We start from the raw sequence: 19,189 nt of genomic DNA, 5'->3' as shown, positions 1-19,189 counted from the left end.
CTCAAGCAAGCACAGCAACCCATATGCCCATATTGCGATTAGGCAAACTCTGTGGATTTGAATTTGGGCACACGTAGCCTAGGCAGCCATAGAAAAAACTATGAATTTTAATTTACAGTGATCCCTAATTGTTCATGCCCCTAGACTCTTGGCAGAAGCAAATTTGTATATCCTCTTTATTTAAAAACAATAGAACAGTCAGTAGCTTCTGGTATCATCTTATAACTGACAATATTCAGTTAAGGATATGGCAACCTTAAATGAGACACCCCAAAACAGAGCAGCTTCATGGACTCTCTCCATTGTGTGGTTCTACGACGATCATTCCTACTGACTGCTGATCTGTCCAGAAATCCTGGACAGGTACTTATATTTCTCATGTTCTTTATGAGGACTCCATCTTTGAGACAGGAATCCTGGTAGTACCATGGTTAAGCACTTGGCCGCTAACCAAAAGGTCAGTGGTTTGAACCCACCAGAGGTTCTGTGGGAGAAAGAACTGGGGATCTGCTCCTGGAAAGATTACAGCTTTGGAAATCCTATGGGGCAGTTCTACTTTGGCCTATAGGGTCACTGTGAGTTAAAATGGACTCAACAGCCACAACTGCAACAACAATCTTTGAGACAACAATCAGGAAGTAAGCTCTTGTTTTCTTCCTTCATCACTTCATTTCTTGTTCCCTTCTTAATTACAGGTATGGCAAGTGTAGGAAGGAAATACGCTATTTATGAAGTTTTTTTTTTGGCTGTATGTTCTTAGACTAAAAATTCTTACAAATAAAGACTAAATATCTTAGCTTGTGTAACCCAACTCACCGCTCAAACCTTGATAATGATTTTAATTAGATTTTGGGGGGGGGTATAAAATTGGTGTGCGTGTGCATATTTATGGAAAAGATGATTTTCCACAGGTCTTATGCTACTCTTACCCATAACTCAGCTGCCAGAACATGAAGTTCTTGCTCTTCAGGCGGTCCTGACAGTACCATCATTTATAGATGTTTCTGTTCAAACATTCAGAATACTCAGGAGTAGGTTCTTGTCCCTATCCTGATAAATACTGCTTTTCCTTATTTCTATGAGAGAAAATAGGAATTTCACCAGATGGCCTCATATTTACACCTGCTGGATGTACAGGCTACTCACCTAAATCTAGAAAGAAGGTGACAAATGTTCTCCATTAGGGGACTCTTTATTATATAAATATATTTACACCAAGATTACACAGACAAAAATGTCCCTCTCTGTATCCAGATACAGTAGGGAGCAGTCCAGGAAAGAATGGTTGTAACTGAATCTCATGGTACATTTTTTTTATATTCATCTTCTGTTTTATCTGGGTAAGCAAAGGTCAGGAAGACTTGTTCCAGCGTTATCTGACTGATGGAATAGTCTTCTAAATTGAATTGCTCTTTTGCTTCCTCCAAAATACCAAACACCTTTAACAACAATAAATGCAATTACCATTGCAGTCCCCTCACAATCCCCAACCCGGATGAACCTCCCCCATTACATTTCCCCAACTCCTGTCAAATTTATATTAGAGGCCAAAAGGCACAGAAGGGGAACGTGAGAAAGTAGAAGGAACAGATAATTGAGAAACAGAGAAGGCAGCTCTCTGTCTGCATTTTCTTGATGGGCATGGAATAATAATGGGATTTATGGTCAGAGAGTTCAAGCAATTAAACTCATCCTGGGCCTTTGAAAAGTACCCTAAATGCTCTGCTCCTCCCACAATGCCAGGCTCCCATTCCACATGCTTGAGTATCAAATACTTCCCATCGTTAGTGCTCTCTTAACATGTAATGTTAGAAGGGCACAGTGTCTATAGTCACCTTCGCCCAGCTATTGTCCTTGCTGGGGATGTAGTAGTTAATAATCTTTTGGTTCTCCTGCTTAATGACACTTCCTAAGAAAGGAAAGACATGACAGATGAATAATCTTACATCAATGTAAGTATATACAATAGTTGTCAAGGATTTCATTTTACTTGGATCCACAATCAACACCCATGGAAGTAGCAGTCAAGAAATCAAAAGACACATTGCATTGGGTAAATCTGCTGCAAAGGACCTTTTTAAAGTGTTGAAAAGCAAAGATGTCACCCTGAAGACTAAGGTGCACCTGACGCAAGCCATGGTATTTCCAATCACATCCTATGCATGTGAAAGCTGGACAATGAATAAGGAAGACTGAAGAAGAGCTGCTGCCTTTGAATTGTGGTGTTGGAGAAGAATATTGAATATACCATGGACTGCCAGAAGAATGAACAAATCTGTCTTGGAAGAAGTACAACCAGAATGCTGCTTAGAAGCAAGGATGGCGAGACTACATCTCCCATACTTTGGACATGTTGTCAGGAGGGATCAGTCCCTGGAGAAGGACATCATGCTTGGTAAATTACAGGGTCAGCAGAAAAGAGAAAGATCCTCAAGGAGATGGATTGACACAGTGGCTTCCAGTGGGCTCGAGCATAACAATGATTGTGAGGATGGTGCAGGACCGAGCAGTGTTTCACTCTGTGGTCCATAGGGCCGCTATGAGTCAGAACCAACTTGACAGCACCTAACAACAACAACAACATATTTTCTTTGGCAAAATGTCTATTCAAGTGCTTTGCTCATTTTTAAATTTGGTTGTTGTTGATTTGTAGATTATATAGTCTTTATATCTTCTGGATATTAACCCTTATCAAATATATGGTTTCAAATATTTTCTTCTGATATGTAGGTTGTCTCTTCACTTTGTTGATAAAGTTCTTTGATGCACAAAGGTTATTTTTCAATTCATTTATAAAAATAGATAAATTATTGCTTGTGCTTTTGGTGTCATATCTAAGAATCCTTTGCCAAAAACAAGATCCTGATTTCTTTTAAGTGTTTTATGGTTTTAGTTTTTATATTTAGGTTATTGATCAACTTTGAGTTGATTTTCATATATAGCGTGCCTTTTTTTTTTTTTTTTTAATATACTGTCTTTTGGTTTCCTATTAAGCATGACATTGAATGTCCTAGTACCTCTTAGATCCCTTCCTTGGCATCTGACTTACAGTAGTATCCTTTTATTCCCTGCTAAAATCTAAATGACATTATTGATATATATTTATATATATATTAGATATATAAACCCCCCCCAAAAAAAAACCAAACCTGCTGCTGTCAAGTCTATTTTGACTCATAGTGACCCTATAGGACAGCAGAGAACTGTCCCATAAGGTTTCCAAGGAGTGCCTGTAGATTGGAACTGCTGATCTTTTGGTTAGAAGCTGTAGCTCTTAACCACTACACCACCAGGGTTTCCATATTAGATATATATTAGTTAGCATATTCTACTTTCCATATAGTCTCTGCCTTCTCCCACTCCACTTTTGTGTTTTCCGTGAAAGTTTACACAACAAATTAGGTTCCCATTCAACAATTTCCACACAAATTTTTCAGTGACATTGGTTACCTTCTTCACAGTATGTTAGCATTCTCATTATTTCTGTTTTCAGTTATCTGGTTTCCCTGTTCCTTTACTGTCTCATCTTTGCTTTAAAGTAATTGTTGACCACTTTGTCTCATATAGATTATTTTTGAAAGGAGTGTAGTACTCATGAGCAATATTCGTTATTTCATGACCTAATCTGTTATTTAGCTAAAAGGAGACCTCAGGGGATAGCTTCAGTTCAACGTTTGAAGAGTATCTCAGGGCAATAGTCTTGGGGGTTCTTCAATCTCAACCAGTCCAGTAAGTCTGGACTTTTTAAGAATTTGCTTTCTGTTCCATAATTTTTCTTCCATTCCCTTGGGACCTGTCTATTGTAGCCCTGATCAGAATGATAGTGGTAGCCAGGCACCATCTAATTTCTCTGGTCTTTTCCGCCTCCATTTTTGGTAATTATAATTTATATACATTTTAAAAACGTACCAATTATTTGATATTCTATCACTCAGATCCCCTGATCAAGGCCTAGTTCTAGAGTTAAATATATTCACTGCTTACCAATAGTTCATATGCAAAAAGCTTCTTCAATCATTTCTTAGTTCATCTGAAATTTTTGTATGTGTATAATTCTTCAGGAAGAGTTTGTGAGTGCAATATTCCCTGAGTTCTTATGTGTTATAACTGTTAGTGACTTTTATTCATGAAGGTCATTTTGGTTGGATGTAAAAACACTGTCTTGCATTTTTCTTTCATTGAGTATCTTAAATATGTTACATTCTCTCCTAGCACAAAATGTTCTTGTCACAAAGTCTGAGGTCAGTCTAATTTGTGTTCTCTTATAAATGACTTGTCTTTTACCTGGATCCAAAAACTCCCCACCCTGCATAATTATTAAAATATAATAGCTATATTAGAATATTCTTTGGCATTGACGATTTTTCAGTGTACTGGTAGCCCTTTCAATATGTAGCTTTGTTTTCTATTATTTCAGGAAATGTTCTTGAATGATAGTTTTCAGTATTTGTTCTATTGTTTTGTTTGGGGACAACTTTCATAGTTATGTTGGATTGTGATTGCCTTGCTTGTTATCTGTTTTGCTCTTACTATTTAAAAAAAAAAAACTAAGTATTACTGAAATGTTTTATTATATTTATTTTTAATCCTCTCCATTGCCTGTCAGCTGTTTCTTCATATCCCTCTGTTTTCTAGTCATCAAATATCTTAGCCCTTCCAAATGTGACTTAAGGTTTTCTTTCATGGTATCTATACCCTGCTTAATTTTTAAGCTCGTACTAAAATATTAGGTAATAGTTTTCATTGCGTTGTAGCCTTTACGGTCATGTGCTGTATAACGTTCATTCAGGTAGCGTCTCATCACATATACATCCGGTCTCATAAGGTTATAATGGCATTTAGATAGCATACCTTCCTATGCATGAAAAACTTAAACACTTCTATATACACTAAAACATCTTTAATATAATACAATAATAATTATAATAATGTTTTGATGCATGTGACAAAGTAGCTCCTGTTTGTTATTAAGAACTATTATATATATCTCAAAATTGTAATATAATAGGCTTTACAGGGGTTGGTTTGTTCTATGAGTTGTACATAAGTTGGATGTTTGTAACCCAGAGACTACTTGTATATAATATGGTTTTTGCACAATGTCCAAATTATATAATGTCCTATTTCACAGAATATATCATGGACGTTAAGTGATGCATGACTGTATATAACTACTTTGCTTTCACTGTCTGCTAGGTTTTTTGTTTATCCATACAATATTTTTTTGCAGGTTTCAAATGCAGTCTTTCAGTTGTTCATCTTTATGTGAGCTGAATTTTGTTACACCTTTGGAAGGCATTTCCTATGTAGGCGGTGGTGTGTGATAGAGTAACTGTGGTGAAATGAGTTATTTTATGTGGTCTTTTGCCTTGGTTCTTTTGAAAAAACAGCTTGAGAGATTTTTCCAAGCCCTCAGGAGTGACCTTTTCCCTAGTTTCTACCCCAGAGGCTTTGTTACATTTATCCAGGTTGATTGACATTTCCTGGCTAAGCTGCAGATAACTTAACTTTTTGTCTGGCCCTGGGCTGCAGCCTGCCCTGTGATTAGTATGCATATTGTAAATATTGGTCAATACACCCATGCAAATGAAGTGACTTTGGACTATACAAATGAGGTGACTATAGCCTACTAGGGAATGAACTGCCTATGGCCTACCAAGAGAGGATTGGTCAGTTTGTGGCCCCCACTGCAAGGGGCCATAAATTGAAATTGATAGGAATTGTGTGTGTATGTGTATATATATATGCAGCTGGCCCCAGAGATTTTCTGAGACAGAAAGAAGGAAGAAAAAAGAGAAGCAGCAGAGAGAAAGAGGAGGCAAGGAACTCCTAAAAGAGCTGTAACACAGTCAAGGGCTGTAACACTGAATACAGTGGAAGGCCCAGAAGAGGTCCAGCAGCAGAACCAGCAGTGACAGATGGTAGGGCCAAAAGGAGCCTGTCCGTAGGGGTCCAAGAGGAGCCTGTCCTGAGGGGGATTAGAGGAGGCCTGCACTGCCGAGAGGAGCTGAGAGAGCTGTCATGCACTCAGGAAGGGAGACTTTGCCTACAAGCTTCCTGATCTAGATCCTGAGTTGTAGCCTGTTGATCCTGATCCTGAATTGTATCGTGTTTCTTAATAAACCACTTAACTGTAAGTACAATTTGTGAGTTCCATAAGACGTTGTAGGGAATTACCAGACCCAAATGGGGGAGGGAGAGTGACAGTGTCAGAGATGGAGTGATACAGCAGCTTGGAGAGTGTGGAAATCTGGGATATAGAGGACCTCCACCTCATGGGAATTGGCTTTGTGCTGATTCTTATATTTGAAGTTATTTGTACAATAACTTGCTTAGCTTCACAGCTGCCGTGCTCCTTTCTGTGAGTTTTCTATGATGTATTAGGTAATATGGCCTCTTAGTATAAAACCTCCTTTGGTACTTTATGACAGCTAGCTTTCCGTGGTTCTCTGTACTCCAGGCCAAAGTCAGGGATGTTTTCCTTCAGAAAAGCTCTGTTTGCTTCTGGTTGGAGTCAGAGGATGCTACCAAAAAAAACCAGTCACCCACTTTTGTCTATATTGAGGGCCCTATATGTGGAAGTCTCAACATGAGCTTCCTGACCCTGCAGAGGGTCCAAAGCTTCATCTCTGATGCCAGTGCTGACAGTGGCATTTGCTTCCAGGATTTGGATTTTCTTGCTGCTTGTTCTCACGTTTCAGTTCACAGCTCCTATACTTTTTTGCTAGTTAAAAGAATTTTCTCATTTGTTTCTGAGACAATTATTATATTAAACATATTTTTATTTGAATTTTATCAGGTTCTAGTTTTATTTTACCAGGGGTATTTTTCAGAATATGTACTCTTCCATACTGCTGAAATATAATCATCTTATTTGTGTAATTTTTTTTAAGGAATACATGCTCATTTAAATTTATTTGAGATTATGTAGAACCATTTACCCTAAGTATTCTCAGATACCTGTGGTAAAAGCCCTCTTTTGAAGTGTACATTCCAGCTGCCCTCTACATTTAATATTTCTTTCTTCTTTTTAAAAATCAGCGTTCATGTAGAGGTTCCACATCAGTTTATTTTCAATTCTGTCATATTTGAATAGGTATTTGTTCAAGAATAATGTGATGAAGGACTGAGGAACTACCTCCTACGGTTAGGAATGTTCTTTCAAACCCATGTTCCTATTAAAGCAGTTGTGTCCACATTCCTGAGGATAGGTCTGTGGTCAGTGTTTAAAGTCCATCCTTTAAGTAGAGCAAGTTTCTAGGACCCAAGCCAAAACCCAGCCAAACCCACTGCTGTCAAGTCTTTTCTGACTCATAGTGACCCTACAGGACAGAGTAGAACTGCCCCATAGGGTTTCCAATGAGCGCCTGGTGGATTCGAACTGCCAACCCTTTGGTTAGCAGCCGTAGCTCTTAACCACTATGCCACCAGGGTTTTCCTAGGACAGCTTACAGTAAAGGAGATTTTTTTGGTCCCAGCTTCTCTTTATGGTGATTTAGGCACCACATCAAATAGAACTCTAATAAAATAAGCACTCAAAAATATTTGCTGAATGACTGGATAAGCAAAAATTCAACTTCTTAATGGACATTAGCCATCTGCGTGCGTCGTGGGCACATCATAATCATTAGCTCTCCCTTACATTTGCTCCTTCACATCTGCTTTTCCACCCATTTTTCTATTTTCTGCTCTCCATTCTTACTGTGTAATCAATCATGCTATTTTCCATTGCCTAGAAGATAAAGTTCCAGCTCCTCAGCCTGACACATAATGAGAAATTTCTGTGATATTTTGCTCAGCCTAGCAAAGTGGAAATTAAAATGACAAACTAGAATCATAGAAAATGTTGCCATACCCCTACTTTATGTTTAGGAAAGAGAGGTAAGGGACAGAAAGAAATAGTTGCTGTCTGTGGTACTGCACCATGTAGACAGAGACGTGCTTATTGAATTTAGCATCCAAAAGCAGGACTATCCTAGAAAGGAGAGAAAGAAGCTTAGTAGCTCTTGTTTCCATTTCAAAACCGTATCCTGATTCAGACAGCAAAGGACGAGAGTTACATGCTTAGTGTTAGGGAAAAACCTTGAAAAACTGGCATGGATAATATGTGCAAATGAGAATTATGCTTAAAAATATGAGTTTAAGTATATAATTCCTATGGATAGTACAAATCTACAATTGTTTTGCTAGCTGATACAAGAGCTTTGTAATATACTTTGTTTTTTGTGAAACTTCTTAGCATAACCAGGCACAAGAAGTTCATAGGAAGAAGCATCCCAAAAGGAATTCATTATGGAAGATCAGTAAATATCAAGAACTTACAGAAAACAGTTACTGAAGATAAAAAACATATGGTGAGAAAAACAAACATAGTGCAACTTCATTTACCTGGGAAGATCGTTGAGATGAAAATTTTAAAATCTTCTAATTTATCTTCACCTATATCAGGCTTGACTTTGGCCTTCAGGATGTAAAGATGGCCAAATTTGTTCTTGAGGTGCTGAGGGCTACCCAAGCACACGAACTTCCCCTTCACCATAATGGCCAGCCGGGTACATAGGGCTTCACATTCCTCCATACTAGCAAAGCAAGATACCAGAACAATATAAAGCTACAAGTTCTCCTTTGGAGGACATTCTATAGTTCAAACACTGCAAGGATTCTGTGACTCTATGCAAAAAGAAGTTAGCATTTTCTAGTCATCAAGCCCACAGCTGGGTTGTGGAAAGTTTTCGAATGCAAAGTACTAGAGCACCAAATCCTCAAAAGGAACATTTCCTGAACTTCCTGCCCTCTCCTCATCCTTAATTATTTAGTTCAATGAGGATTCTTGGCTGTTCCATCCCTTAAGGTTAATGAGAAACTACATACTCAGGCAAGTTTCATTGTCCAATATTCCTGGCCCAAAATAATTCTCTCTTATTGTCACTACAACTCCTGCCAACCCTCAACCAATCTTCCCAATAAGCTGCACCTGTGGGAGGTTATGACGATGGCTTTGCCAGTTTCACGTGTCTGTGTTATTAGATTCCAGAGAAGGCGACGAGCTACTGGATCCATGCCAGTTGATGGCTCATCCAGGAAGATGGCTGAGGACTTTCCCATTAAGGCAATAGCAGTACTTAGTCTACGTTTGTTTCCTCCACTTCATGGTCAAGGAAGGGAAAAAAGTGGGAAAAGAAGGGGCTATACAAATTAGTTATTTACAGGAAAGAACACAGTCATTCAAAGTGCTGAGAGTCCTACAAACACTTAATGTGGACATCCAAAGTGCTGATTAGGTGTAACTTTAACAAGGTAGCAGGCCCAAGTGCAGGTGGATATGTATCAATTCATTTTCATATGAAATGTAGAGGAGTGACTTTATGTAACAGATTTCAGCAGCATTATCAATGGCATTTATTTACCTCTTCTTAGGGTACTGTAGATTTCCCAGGTCCATAAGAACCACCATAATTGAAAGAGCCTCACAGTTCCCCTTACTTGAGAGACAAATAACCATAGGGAGACTAGGAAGATGCTCTCTTTTGCAGCTCAAAGGCTACAGTTCAAAGAGAACTAGGATTTTGAGTTTTGTCTCTGCAAAACATTGATCTGCCTTATTACCAGCATCTGAAACCTACCAAGGTACTAGATAATTTCACAATTAGATAATTGTGTGACAGAGGGGTCAGGCAGAGTTGTGGGTTCAAACATCAGGAACGTAGGGAAGCACCTCAACACTTGTAGCAGCAACAAAAAGAGCAGCAGCATAATGTCTCACCTGTAGGTGTGGATAAGCCTGTCAGCATGGGGCTCCAGCTGTAGCGAGTTCAACCAGTTGTTCACATACAGGTGAATCTGGGGTTCAGAGACTCCCCATATTCTGGCATACATGATCATTATTTCCCGACCAGTCATGTACTCCAGCAAGGCATCAGACTGAGGACAGTAGCCAATTCTCGATCTCACCTGATTAGGAAAACTGCCTTCAGTAAGGACCCAAGTCCCTCTAACCCACTGAGCATTCGTGGATGAGACAGAAGATCTGAAGTCCTCCAGGCCGGGTATTTAAGAGTCCTATCAAGAACTTCTTTTTCTCTTCTAGTGGCTACAAAATTTCAGGCAATAAAGCTCATTAAAGTAAATTGGAATAAGTTTCTCTAATTCAGTTTTAATCTTAGGGATAAAGAAAGTAGAAATGAAATCTTAGGGATAAAGAAAGTAGAAAAGAGACCACTCACTTTTGGGGGGATCTGATACAAGCTGCTTTCCTCATTAATCCCAAACTGTGTGAATGTTTTCGCGCTGCTGTCGCCATGAGTTGGAATTGACTCGACGGCACTGGGTTTGGTTTTTTTTTGGTTACCCCGTACAGCCACATGTAGCCCTTGTTTCATAGTAATGCTGAATTAGAATCAAAGCCTTTCCCTACCCCCCACACCCAAGAAAATAAAAGAAGTGTTGCTTTGGCAATTAGTCCAACCCTTCTTTGGATATGCATTCAGTACACATAGCTTATACAGCTAGAGAAAATGCTATGAATTTAATATAATTTATTAATTCACAGTAATCCATAAACGTTCATGCCCCTAGACTCTTAACGGAAATAAACTCAACTCCCCTCTTTATCCTCACTATGAAATTATTCTTATATATAATTTTTGAAGTAAAATGAGCTTCATGCAAAGTAAAAAAGACACCATGAATGACCCTGGCAGAAACAATACTCATCAGAAACAAACTTTTAATGACTTCAGGTATTGGGATCAGCAGAACAGATGCTTACTGTGTTAAAGTAAATTTTAAAGGCTTAAAAATATCTTCATTAAAGATAGACATTAACCTAGAAGTTTTGGAAATAAATATAACATCTAAAAGTAAAAAATTCAAACTGTGGATGGGTTTTACAGAAGATTAATCAGAATGGAAATAATACTTGCAGTAGATCAAAAGAAAGTACTAGAATGCAACACAATAGAAATAGAAAACTGTGACAGTGATATTGAGAGATAAGGGTGACAGACTGAGGAATCTAACTTGTGGATAACTGAAGTTGGAAAAGGAAAGAAAGAACGAGGAGGAAAGATGATAGGAAGGGATGGAGAGTGAGAAGGAAGAAAGAAAGAAAAAGAGTGAAAGAAAAAAAGAAAGGAAATATTTGAAGATGTAATAGATGAAAATTATCTAGAACCAATTAAAAAATACCAATTGATAAATTCAAGAGAGTCATCAGAACCCAAGGAGGATAATTTTTTAAAAAAAATCCATACCTGCCTACTTCATATTGAAGCTTATGAAAAACTAAGATAAATTTTTAAAAAGAAGCCATGGAAAAAAAGAAAGATTATCCATAAAGGAATGTCAGACTGATAGCTGACTTCTCAAAAGCAGTGATAGAAGCTAAATGATAGTTAAACAACATCTTCAATATGCTAAAAGGAATAACTGCAAAACTCAAATTCTATACACAGTAAAAATATCTTTCAAGAATGAGGGTGAAATGAAGACCTTTTCAGAAAAATAAAATCTGAATAAGAATAAGTTTTCCCCTTAGATTCAGAAGAAGGAAGATGCCTGCAATTGGCGTTTCTAATCAGTGCTGAGTAGAGGTTCTAGCCAGTGCAATAAGGCAAGGAATAAAAAGCACGATGATGGGAAAGAAAAACCCTCATTACTTGCAGCAGTCATGATTGTGTAAGTGCCAATTTAATTTACAGATAAAGTATTAGAATTAAGAGAATTTCACAAGTTTGTTGATTCCAACTTCAGTATTTAAAAATCAATTGTATTTCTATAAACATCAGTAAGTAATTAAACTCCCACACGTCTGTCAGTTTGTTGTACTTTGGGGGCTTGCGTGTTGCTGTGATGCTGGAAGCTATGCCACCAGTATTCAGATACCAGCAGGGTCACCCATGGAGGACAGGTTTCAGCTGAGTTTCCAGACTAAGACAGAGTAGGAAGAAGGACCCGGCAGTCTAGTTCTGAAAAGCATTGGCCAGTGACAACCTTATGAATAGCAGCAGAACACTGTCTGATATAGTGCTGGAAGATGAGCCCCCCAGGTTGGAAGGCACTCAAAAAATGACTGTGGAAGAGCTGCCTCCTCAAAGTAGAGTCGACCTTAATGACGTGGATGGAGTAAAGCTTTCAGGACCTTCATTTTCTGATGTGGCACGACTCAAAATGAGAAGAAACAGCTGCAAACATCCATTAATAATCGGAACCTGGAATGTACGAAGTATGAATCTAGGAAAATTGGAAATCATCAAAAATGGAATGGAATGCATAAACATCGATATCCTAGACATTAGTGAGCTGAAATGGGCTGGTATTGGCCATTTTGAATAGGACAATCATATAGTCTACTATGCTGGGAATGACAACTTGAAGAGGAATGGTGTTGCATTCATCGTCAAAAAGAATGTTTGAAGATCTATCCTGAAGTACAACGCTGTCGGTGATAGGATAATATCCATATGTCTACAAGGAAGACCAGTTAATACGACTATTATTCAAATTTACGCACCAACCACTAGGGCCAAAGATGAAGAAATAGAAGATTTTTATCAGCTGCTGCAGTCTGAAATTGATCAAACATGCAATCAAGATGCATTGATAATTACTGACGATTGGAATGCAAAAGTTGGAAACAAAGAAGAAGGATCAGTAGTTGGAAAATATGGCCTTGGTGATACAAACAATACCGGAGATTGAATGAGAGAATTTTGCAAGACCAACGACTTCTTCGTTGCAAGTACCTTCTTCCACCAACATAAACGGTGACTATACACATGGACCTCGTCAGACGGACCACACAGAAATCAAATTGACTACATCTGTGGAAAGAGACGATGGAAAAGCTCAATATCATCACTCAGAACAAGGCCAGGGGCCGACTGTGAAACAGACCATCAATTGCTCATATGCAAGTTCAAGCTGAAACTGAAGAAAATCAGAGCAAGTACACAAGAGCCAAAATACGACCTTGAGTATATCCCACCTGAATTTAGAGACCATCTGAAGAATAGATTTGACGCATTGAACACTAGCAACCGAAGACCAGACAAGTTGTGGAATGACATCAAGAACATCATACATGAAGAAAGCAAGAGGTCATTGAAAAGACAGGAAAGAAAGAAATGACCAAGATGGATATCAGAGCAGACTCTGAAACTATCTCTTGAGCGTCAAGCAGCTAAAGCAAAAGGAAGAACTGATGAAGTATAAGAACTGAACAGAAGATTTCAAAGGGCATCTCGAGAAGACAAAGTAAAGTATTATAATGACATGTGCGAAGAGCTGGAGATGGAAAACCAAAAGGGAAGGACACGCTCGGTGTTTCTCAAGCTGAAAGAACTGAAGATAAAATTCAAGCCTCGAGTTGCAATAGTGAAGGATTCCATGGGGAAAATATTAAACGATGCAGGAAGCATCAAAAGAAGATGGAAGGAATACACAGAGTCATTATACCGAAAAGAATTAGTCGATGTTCAACCATTTCAAGAGGTGGCATATAATCAGGAACCGATGGTACTGAAGGAAGAAGTCCAAGCTGCTCTGAACGCATTGGCGAAAAACAAAGCTCCAGGAATTGATGGAATATCAATTGAGATGTTTCAACACACAGACGCATTGCTGGAGGTGCCCATTCGTTTATGCCAAGAAATATGGAAGACAGCTTCCTGGCCAACTGACTGGAAGAGATCCATATTTATGCCTATTCCCAAGAAAGGTGATCCAACCGAATGTGGAAATTATAGGACAATATCATTAATATCACACACAGGCAAAATTTTGCTGAAGATCATTCAAAAATGGCTGCAGCAATATATCGATAGGGAACTGCCAGAAATTCAGGCTGGTTTCAGAAGAGGATGTGGAACCAGGGATATCATTGCTGATGTCAGATGGATCCTGGCTGAAAGCAGAGAATACCAGAAGGATGTTTACCTGTGTTTTATTGCCTATGCAAAGGCATTCAACTGTGTGGATCATAACAAACTATGGATAACATTGAGAAGAATGGGAATTCCAGAACACTTAATTGTGCTCATGAGGAACCTTTACATAGATCAAGAGGCAGTTGTTGGGACAGAACAAGGGGATACTGATTGGTTTAAAGTCAGGAAAGGTGTGCGTCAGGGTTGTATTCTTTCACCATACCTATTTAATCTGTATGCTGAGCAAATAATACGAGAACCTGGACTATGTGAAGAAGAACGGGGCATCAGGATTGGAGGAAGACTCATGAACAACCTGCATTATGCAGATGACACAACCTTGCTTGCTGAAAGTGAAGAGGACTTGAAGCATTTACTGATGAAGATCAAAGACCACAGCCTTCAGTATGGATTACACCTCAACATAAAGAAAACAAAAATCCTCACAACTGGACCAATGAGCAACATCATGATAAACGGAGAAAAGATTGAAGTTGTCAAGGATTGCATTTCACTTGGATCTACAATCAACAGCCATGGAAGCAGCAGTCAAGAAATCAAAAGACACATTCCATTGGGTAAATCTGCTGCAAAGGATCTCTTCAAAGTGTTGAAGAGCAAAGATGTCACCCTGAAGTCTAAGGTGCGCCTGACCCAAGCTGTGGTATTTTCAATCACATTATATGCATGTGAAAGCTGGACAATGAATAAGGAAGACCGAAGAAGAATTGACACCTTTGAATTGTGGTGTTGGTGAAGAATATTGAATATACCATGGACTACCAAAAGAACGAACGAATCTGTCTTGGAAGAAGTGTGGCCAGAACGCTCCTTAGAAGCAAGGATGGTGAGACTGCGTCTTACATCCTTTGGACTTGTCAGGAGGGATCAGCCCCTGGAGAAGGACATCATGCTTGGCAGAGTACAGGGTCAGCGGAAAAGAGGAAGACCCTCAACGAGGTGGATTGACACAGTGGTTGCAACAATGAGCTGAAGCATAACAATGATTGTAAGGACGGCGCAGGACCGGGCAGTGTTTTGTTCTGTTGTGCATAGGGTCACTATGAGTCAGAACCGACTGGACGGCACCTAACAACAACAACAAGTAATTAAAAATAAAAATTTTAAAGTGATACTAAAAAGAAAATATACAGGAATAAATTGCACACAATACTGCTTTGTTCTTGATATTATATCCAGAGAGCTAGCTGAATTCTCTTCTTACTGCAGCACCCCCACACACCTATAAAAGTACTATTTTGAGACATTAAAGAACCAACATACATGGAAATATATATTCTATTCATTGTAAATGTGTCAATTTTCTGGGTTCCCATTCAAAGTCCCAGCTTTTTATGCAAAGACAAGCTAATTCTTAAATTCACTTATAAATTTAACAGGCTGAGAATAACCAAGGTAATACAGAAGAACAAAGCTTTCTCTATTGGATATTGTGACTTACTGTAAGTCTGCAGTAATTAAGCATGCATGGTACTGGTGCAAAGACAGACAAATATACATGTGGAACAAGAAGAGTTTCCAAAAATTGATCCATAGTTATGTGACACAATATTTAGCAACGTTGCTATTATAGAAGAATTGGAGCAAGGACAATCTTTCAACAAAAGATGCTGGATCACTTAGTTATCCATAAGTGAAAAAAAATAAAAAGAATCTTGACCCTTATTTCACATCTATGTTTACAGCTAGATTATAAATGAAAGATAATAAAATGAAACTTACAGATAATAACAAAGGAAATTTAAGGTTTAATTTAAACTTAGGATAGGTGAGAAATTCTTAAATAGGACACAAACAATGAGGAGAGAGACAAAATGGACTGCATTAAAATTAGAAATTTATTTTCATCAAAAGAAAATATACAAAAAACTTCTGCAAATAATTTCAAAAAGGCAGATAACTGAATAGAAATATGGGTAAAATTTAACAGTCATTTCAACAAACAGAATATCCAAATTTCCAATAAATAACAATATATTCATCATCAGGAAAGAGAAAACAAAACTTACTAAACACCCAACATAATGTTTAAAATGAAAATGTTTAAAAGAGTGACACACCAGTTACTGACGAGAATGTAGAATGGTGGAAAGGGCCATACACTGCCAGTAGAAGACAAAATTGATACAACCACTTTGGAAAACCGTTTGTCAGTATCTACTAAAGTCAGACATTCACATACTTTATGATCCAGCAGTTGAGTTGTAGGTATATATCCTCTAGAAGTATACATGGGTGCACCAAAACACTTGTATAGTAACAGTCATAGCAATATTATTTGTAATAGCTAATCCAGAAAAAAAAGTCTTTCAAACTTAAGAATATATAAATATATTGTTTTATATTTATACACTTAAATATTACAAAGCAAACCACTACTACTACTACAAACTACTGCTATAAGTAGCAATAGAGATGAAGCTTACGAACATAATACTATATTTAAAAAGGCAAGAAAAGGAGTGTACTGTACAATTATGTTCATATAATGTTCCAAAATGAGTGAAAATACTACAGTAAAGCTTGTGAAAGCTGGAACTTGTGTAAGGTGAAAACCTGTCAGATAAAGAAAACCCAAATATTTTCCACTAAAATAAGCGATAGAAAAGTGGTAAGACTACACCTGTCAAAAACGGAAAATTGCGAGACCTGGAAAAACAAGGCAGTACCAATGAATTCCAGCTCTCACAAGTTTCACTGTATATGGTGAAAAATATCAGCACGTTGTTGTTGTTAGGTGCCGTCGAGTCGGTTCTGACTCATAGCGACCCTATATACCACAGAACGAAACACTGCCCAGTCCTGCGCCATCCTCACAATCATTGTTATGCTTGAGCCTATTGTTGCAGCCACTGTGTCAGTCCAGCTTGTTGAGGGCCTTTCTCTTTTCCGCTGACCCTGTACTTTACCAAGCATGATGTCCTTCTCCAGGGACTGATCCCTCCTGACAACATGTCCAAAGTATGTAAGACGCAGTCTCGCCATCCTTGCCTCTAAGGAGCATTCTTGCTGTATTTCTTCCAGGACAGATTTGTTCATTCTTTTAGCTGTTCATGGTATATTCAATATTCTTCACAACACCACAATTCAAAGGCGTCAATTCTTCTTCAGTCTTCCTTATTCATTGTCCAGCTTTTACATGCATATGATGTGATTGAAAATACCATAGCTTGGGTCAGACTCACTACAAGGTAACATCTTCACTTTTCAGCACTTTAAAGAGATCCTTTGCAGCAGATTTGCCTATGCAACGCATCTTTTGATTTCTTGACTGCTGCTTCCATGGCTGTTCATTGTGGATCCAAGTAAAATGAAATCCTTGACAAATTCAGTCTTTTCTCCATTTATCATGATGTGGCTTATCGGTCCAGTTGTGAGGATTTTTGTTTTCTTTATGTTGAGGTGTAATCCATACTGAAGGCTGTGGTCTTTGATCTTCATCAGTAAATGCTTCAAGTCCTCTTCACTTTCAGCAAGCAAGGTTGTGTCATCTGCATAATGCAGGTTGCTAATGAGTCTTCCTCCAATCCTGATGCCCCGTTCTTCTTCATACAGTTCAGCTTCTCAGATTATTTGCTCAGCATACACATTGAATAGGTATGGTGAAGGGATACAACCCTGATGCACACCTTTCCTGATTTTAAACCAATCAGTATCCCCTTGTTCTGTCCCAACAACTGCCTCTTGATCCAAGTACAGGTTCCTCACGAGCACAATTAAGTGTTTTGGAATTCCCATTCTTTGCAATGTTATCCATAATTTGTTATGACCCACACAGTTGAATGCCTTTGCATAGTCATTAAAACACAGGTAAAAATCCATCTGGTCTTCTGTGCTTTCAGCCAGGATCCATCTGACATCAGTAATGATATCCCTGGTTCCACGTCCTCTTCTGAATCCAGCCTGAATTTCTGGTAGTTCCCTGTCAATATACTGCTGCAGCTGCTTTTGAATAACCTTCAGCAAAATTTTGCTTGCATGTGATATTAGAGATATTGTTTGATAATTCTGCATTCGGTTGGATCACCTTTCTCAGGAATAGGCATAAATATGGATCTCTTCCAGTTGGTCGGCTAGGTAGCTGTCTTCCACATTTCTTGGCATAGACGAGTGAGCACTTCCAGTGCAGCATCCGTTTGTTGAAACATTTGGTATTCTATCAATTCCTGGAACCTTGTTTTTTGCCAATACCTTCAGAGCAACTTGGACTTCTTCCTTCAGTACCATTGGTTCCTGATCATATGCTACCTCTTGAAATGGTTGAATGTTGACTAATTCTTTTTGGTATAATGACTCTGTGTATTCCTTCCATCTTCTTTTAATGCTTCCTGCGTCGTTTAATATTTTCCCCATGGAATCCTTCACTATTTGCAACTTGAGGCTTGAATTTTTTCTTCAGTTCCTTCAGCTTGAGAAACACCAAGTGTGTTCTTCCCTTATGGTTTTCTACCTCCAGCTCTTTGCACATGTCATTATAATACTTTGTCTTCTCAAGCCACCCTTTGAAATCTTCTGTTCAGTTCTTTTACTTCATCAGTTCTTCCTTTTGCTTTAGCTGCTGATGTTCAAGATCAAGATTCAGAGTCTCCTCTGACATCCATCTTGGTCTCTTCTTTCTTCCCTGTCTGTTCAATGACCTCTTGCTTCATGTATGATGTCCTTGATGTCATTCCACAACTCATCTGGTCTCCGGTCATTAGTGTTCAATGCATCAAATCTATTCCTGAGATGGTTTCTGAATTCACATGGGATATATTCAAGGTTGTACTTTGGCTCTTGTGGACTTGCTCTGATTTTCCTCAGTTTCAGCTTGAACTTGCATATGAATAATTGATGGTCTGTTCCACTGTTGGTCTCTGGCCTTGTTCTGACTTTTCTATTATCTCTTTTCACAGATGTAGTCAATTTGATTCCTGTGTATTCCATCTGGCGAAGTCCACATGTATAGACACCGTTTATGTTGGTGAAAAAAGGTATTTGCAGTGAAGTCATTGGTCTTGCAAAATTCTATCATGTGATCTCTGGCATTGTTTCTATTACCAAGGCCATATTTTCCAGCTACCGATTCTTCTTCTTTGTTTCCAACTTTCTCATGCCAATCACCAGTGATTATCAATGCATCCTGATTGCATGTTCGATCAATTTCAGATTGCAGAAGCTGATAAAAATCTTCAGTTTCTGCAACTTTGGCATTAGTGGTTGGTGCGTAAATACGACAAACTGACAGACAAGTGGAGGATTAG

At 38.4% G+C, this 19,189-nt stretch overlaps 1 protein-coding gene across 1 annotated transcript in view; it reads right to left on the bottom strand.

The window, feature by feature from the left end:
- Positions 1 to 1,298: 1,298 nt before the first annotated feature.
- LOC100671125 (phospholipid-transporting ATPase ABCA3-like) overlaps positions 1,299 to 19,189 on the bottom strand; it is a 230,993-nt gene continuing 213,102 nt past the window's right edge. Inside the window, exons 29-33 of the mRNA XM_010598551.2 lie at positions 9,764 to 9,951; positions 8,975 to 9,145; positions 8,389 to 8,579; positions 1,836 to 1,909; positions 1,299 to 1,439 (exon numbers count right to left, since the gene is read on the bottom strand). Of these exons, the coding sequence (XP_010596853.2) occupies positions 1,299 to 1,439; positions 1,836 to 1,909; positions 8,389 to 8,579; positions 8,975 to 9,145; positions 9,764 to 9,951 (765 nt within the window). The remainder of the gene's footprint in view (positions 1,440 to 1,835; positions 1,910 to 8,388; positions 8,580 to 8,974; positions 9,146 to 9,763; positions 9,952 to 19,189) is intronic.

This window comes from Loxodonta africana, chromosome 12, assembly GCF_030014295.1.
Source record: "Loxodonta africana isolate mLoxAfr1 chromosome 12, mLoxAfr1.hap2, whole genome shotgun sequence".
Taxonomy (NCBI): domain Eukaryota; kingdom Metazoa; phylum Chordata; class Mammalia; order Proboscidea; family Elephantidae; genus Loxodonta; species Loxodonta africana.
This window is presented reverse-complemented; position numbering and strand designations above follow the sequence as displayed.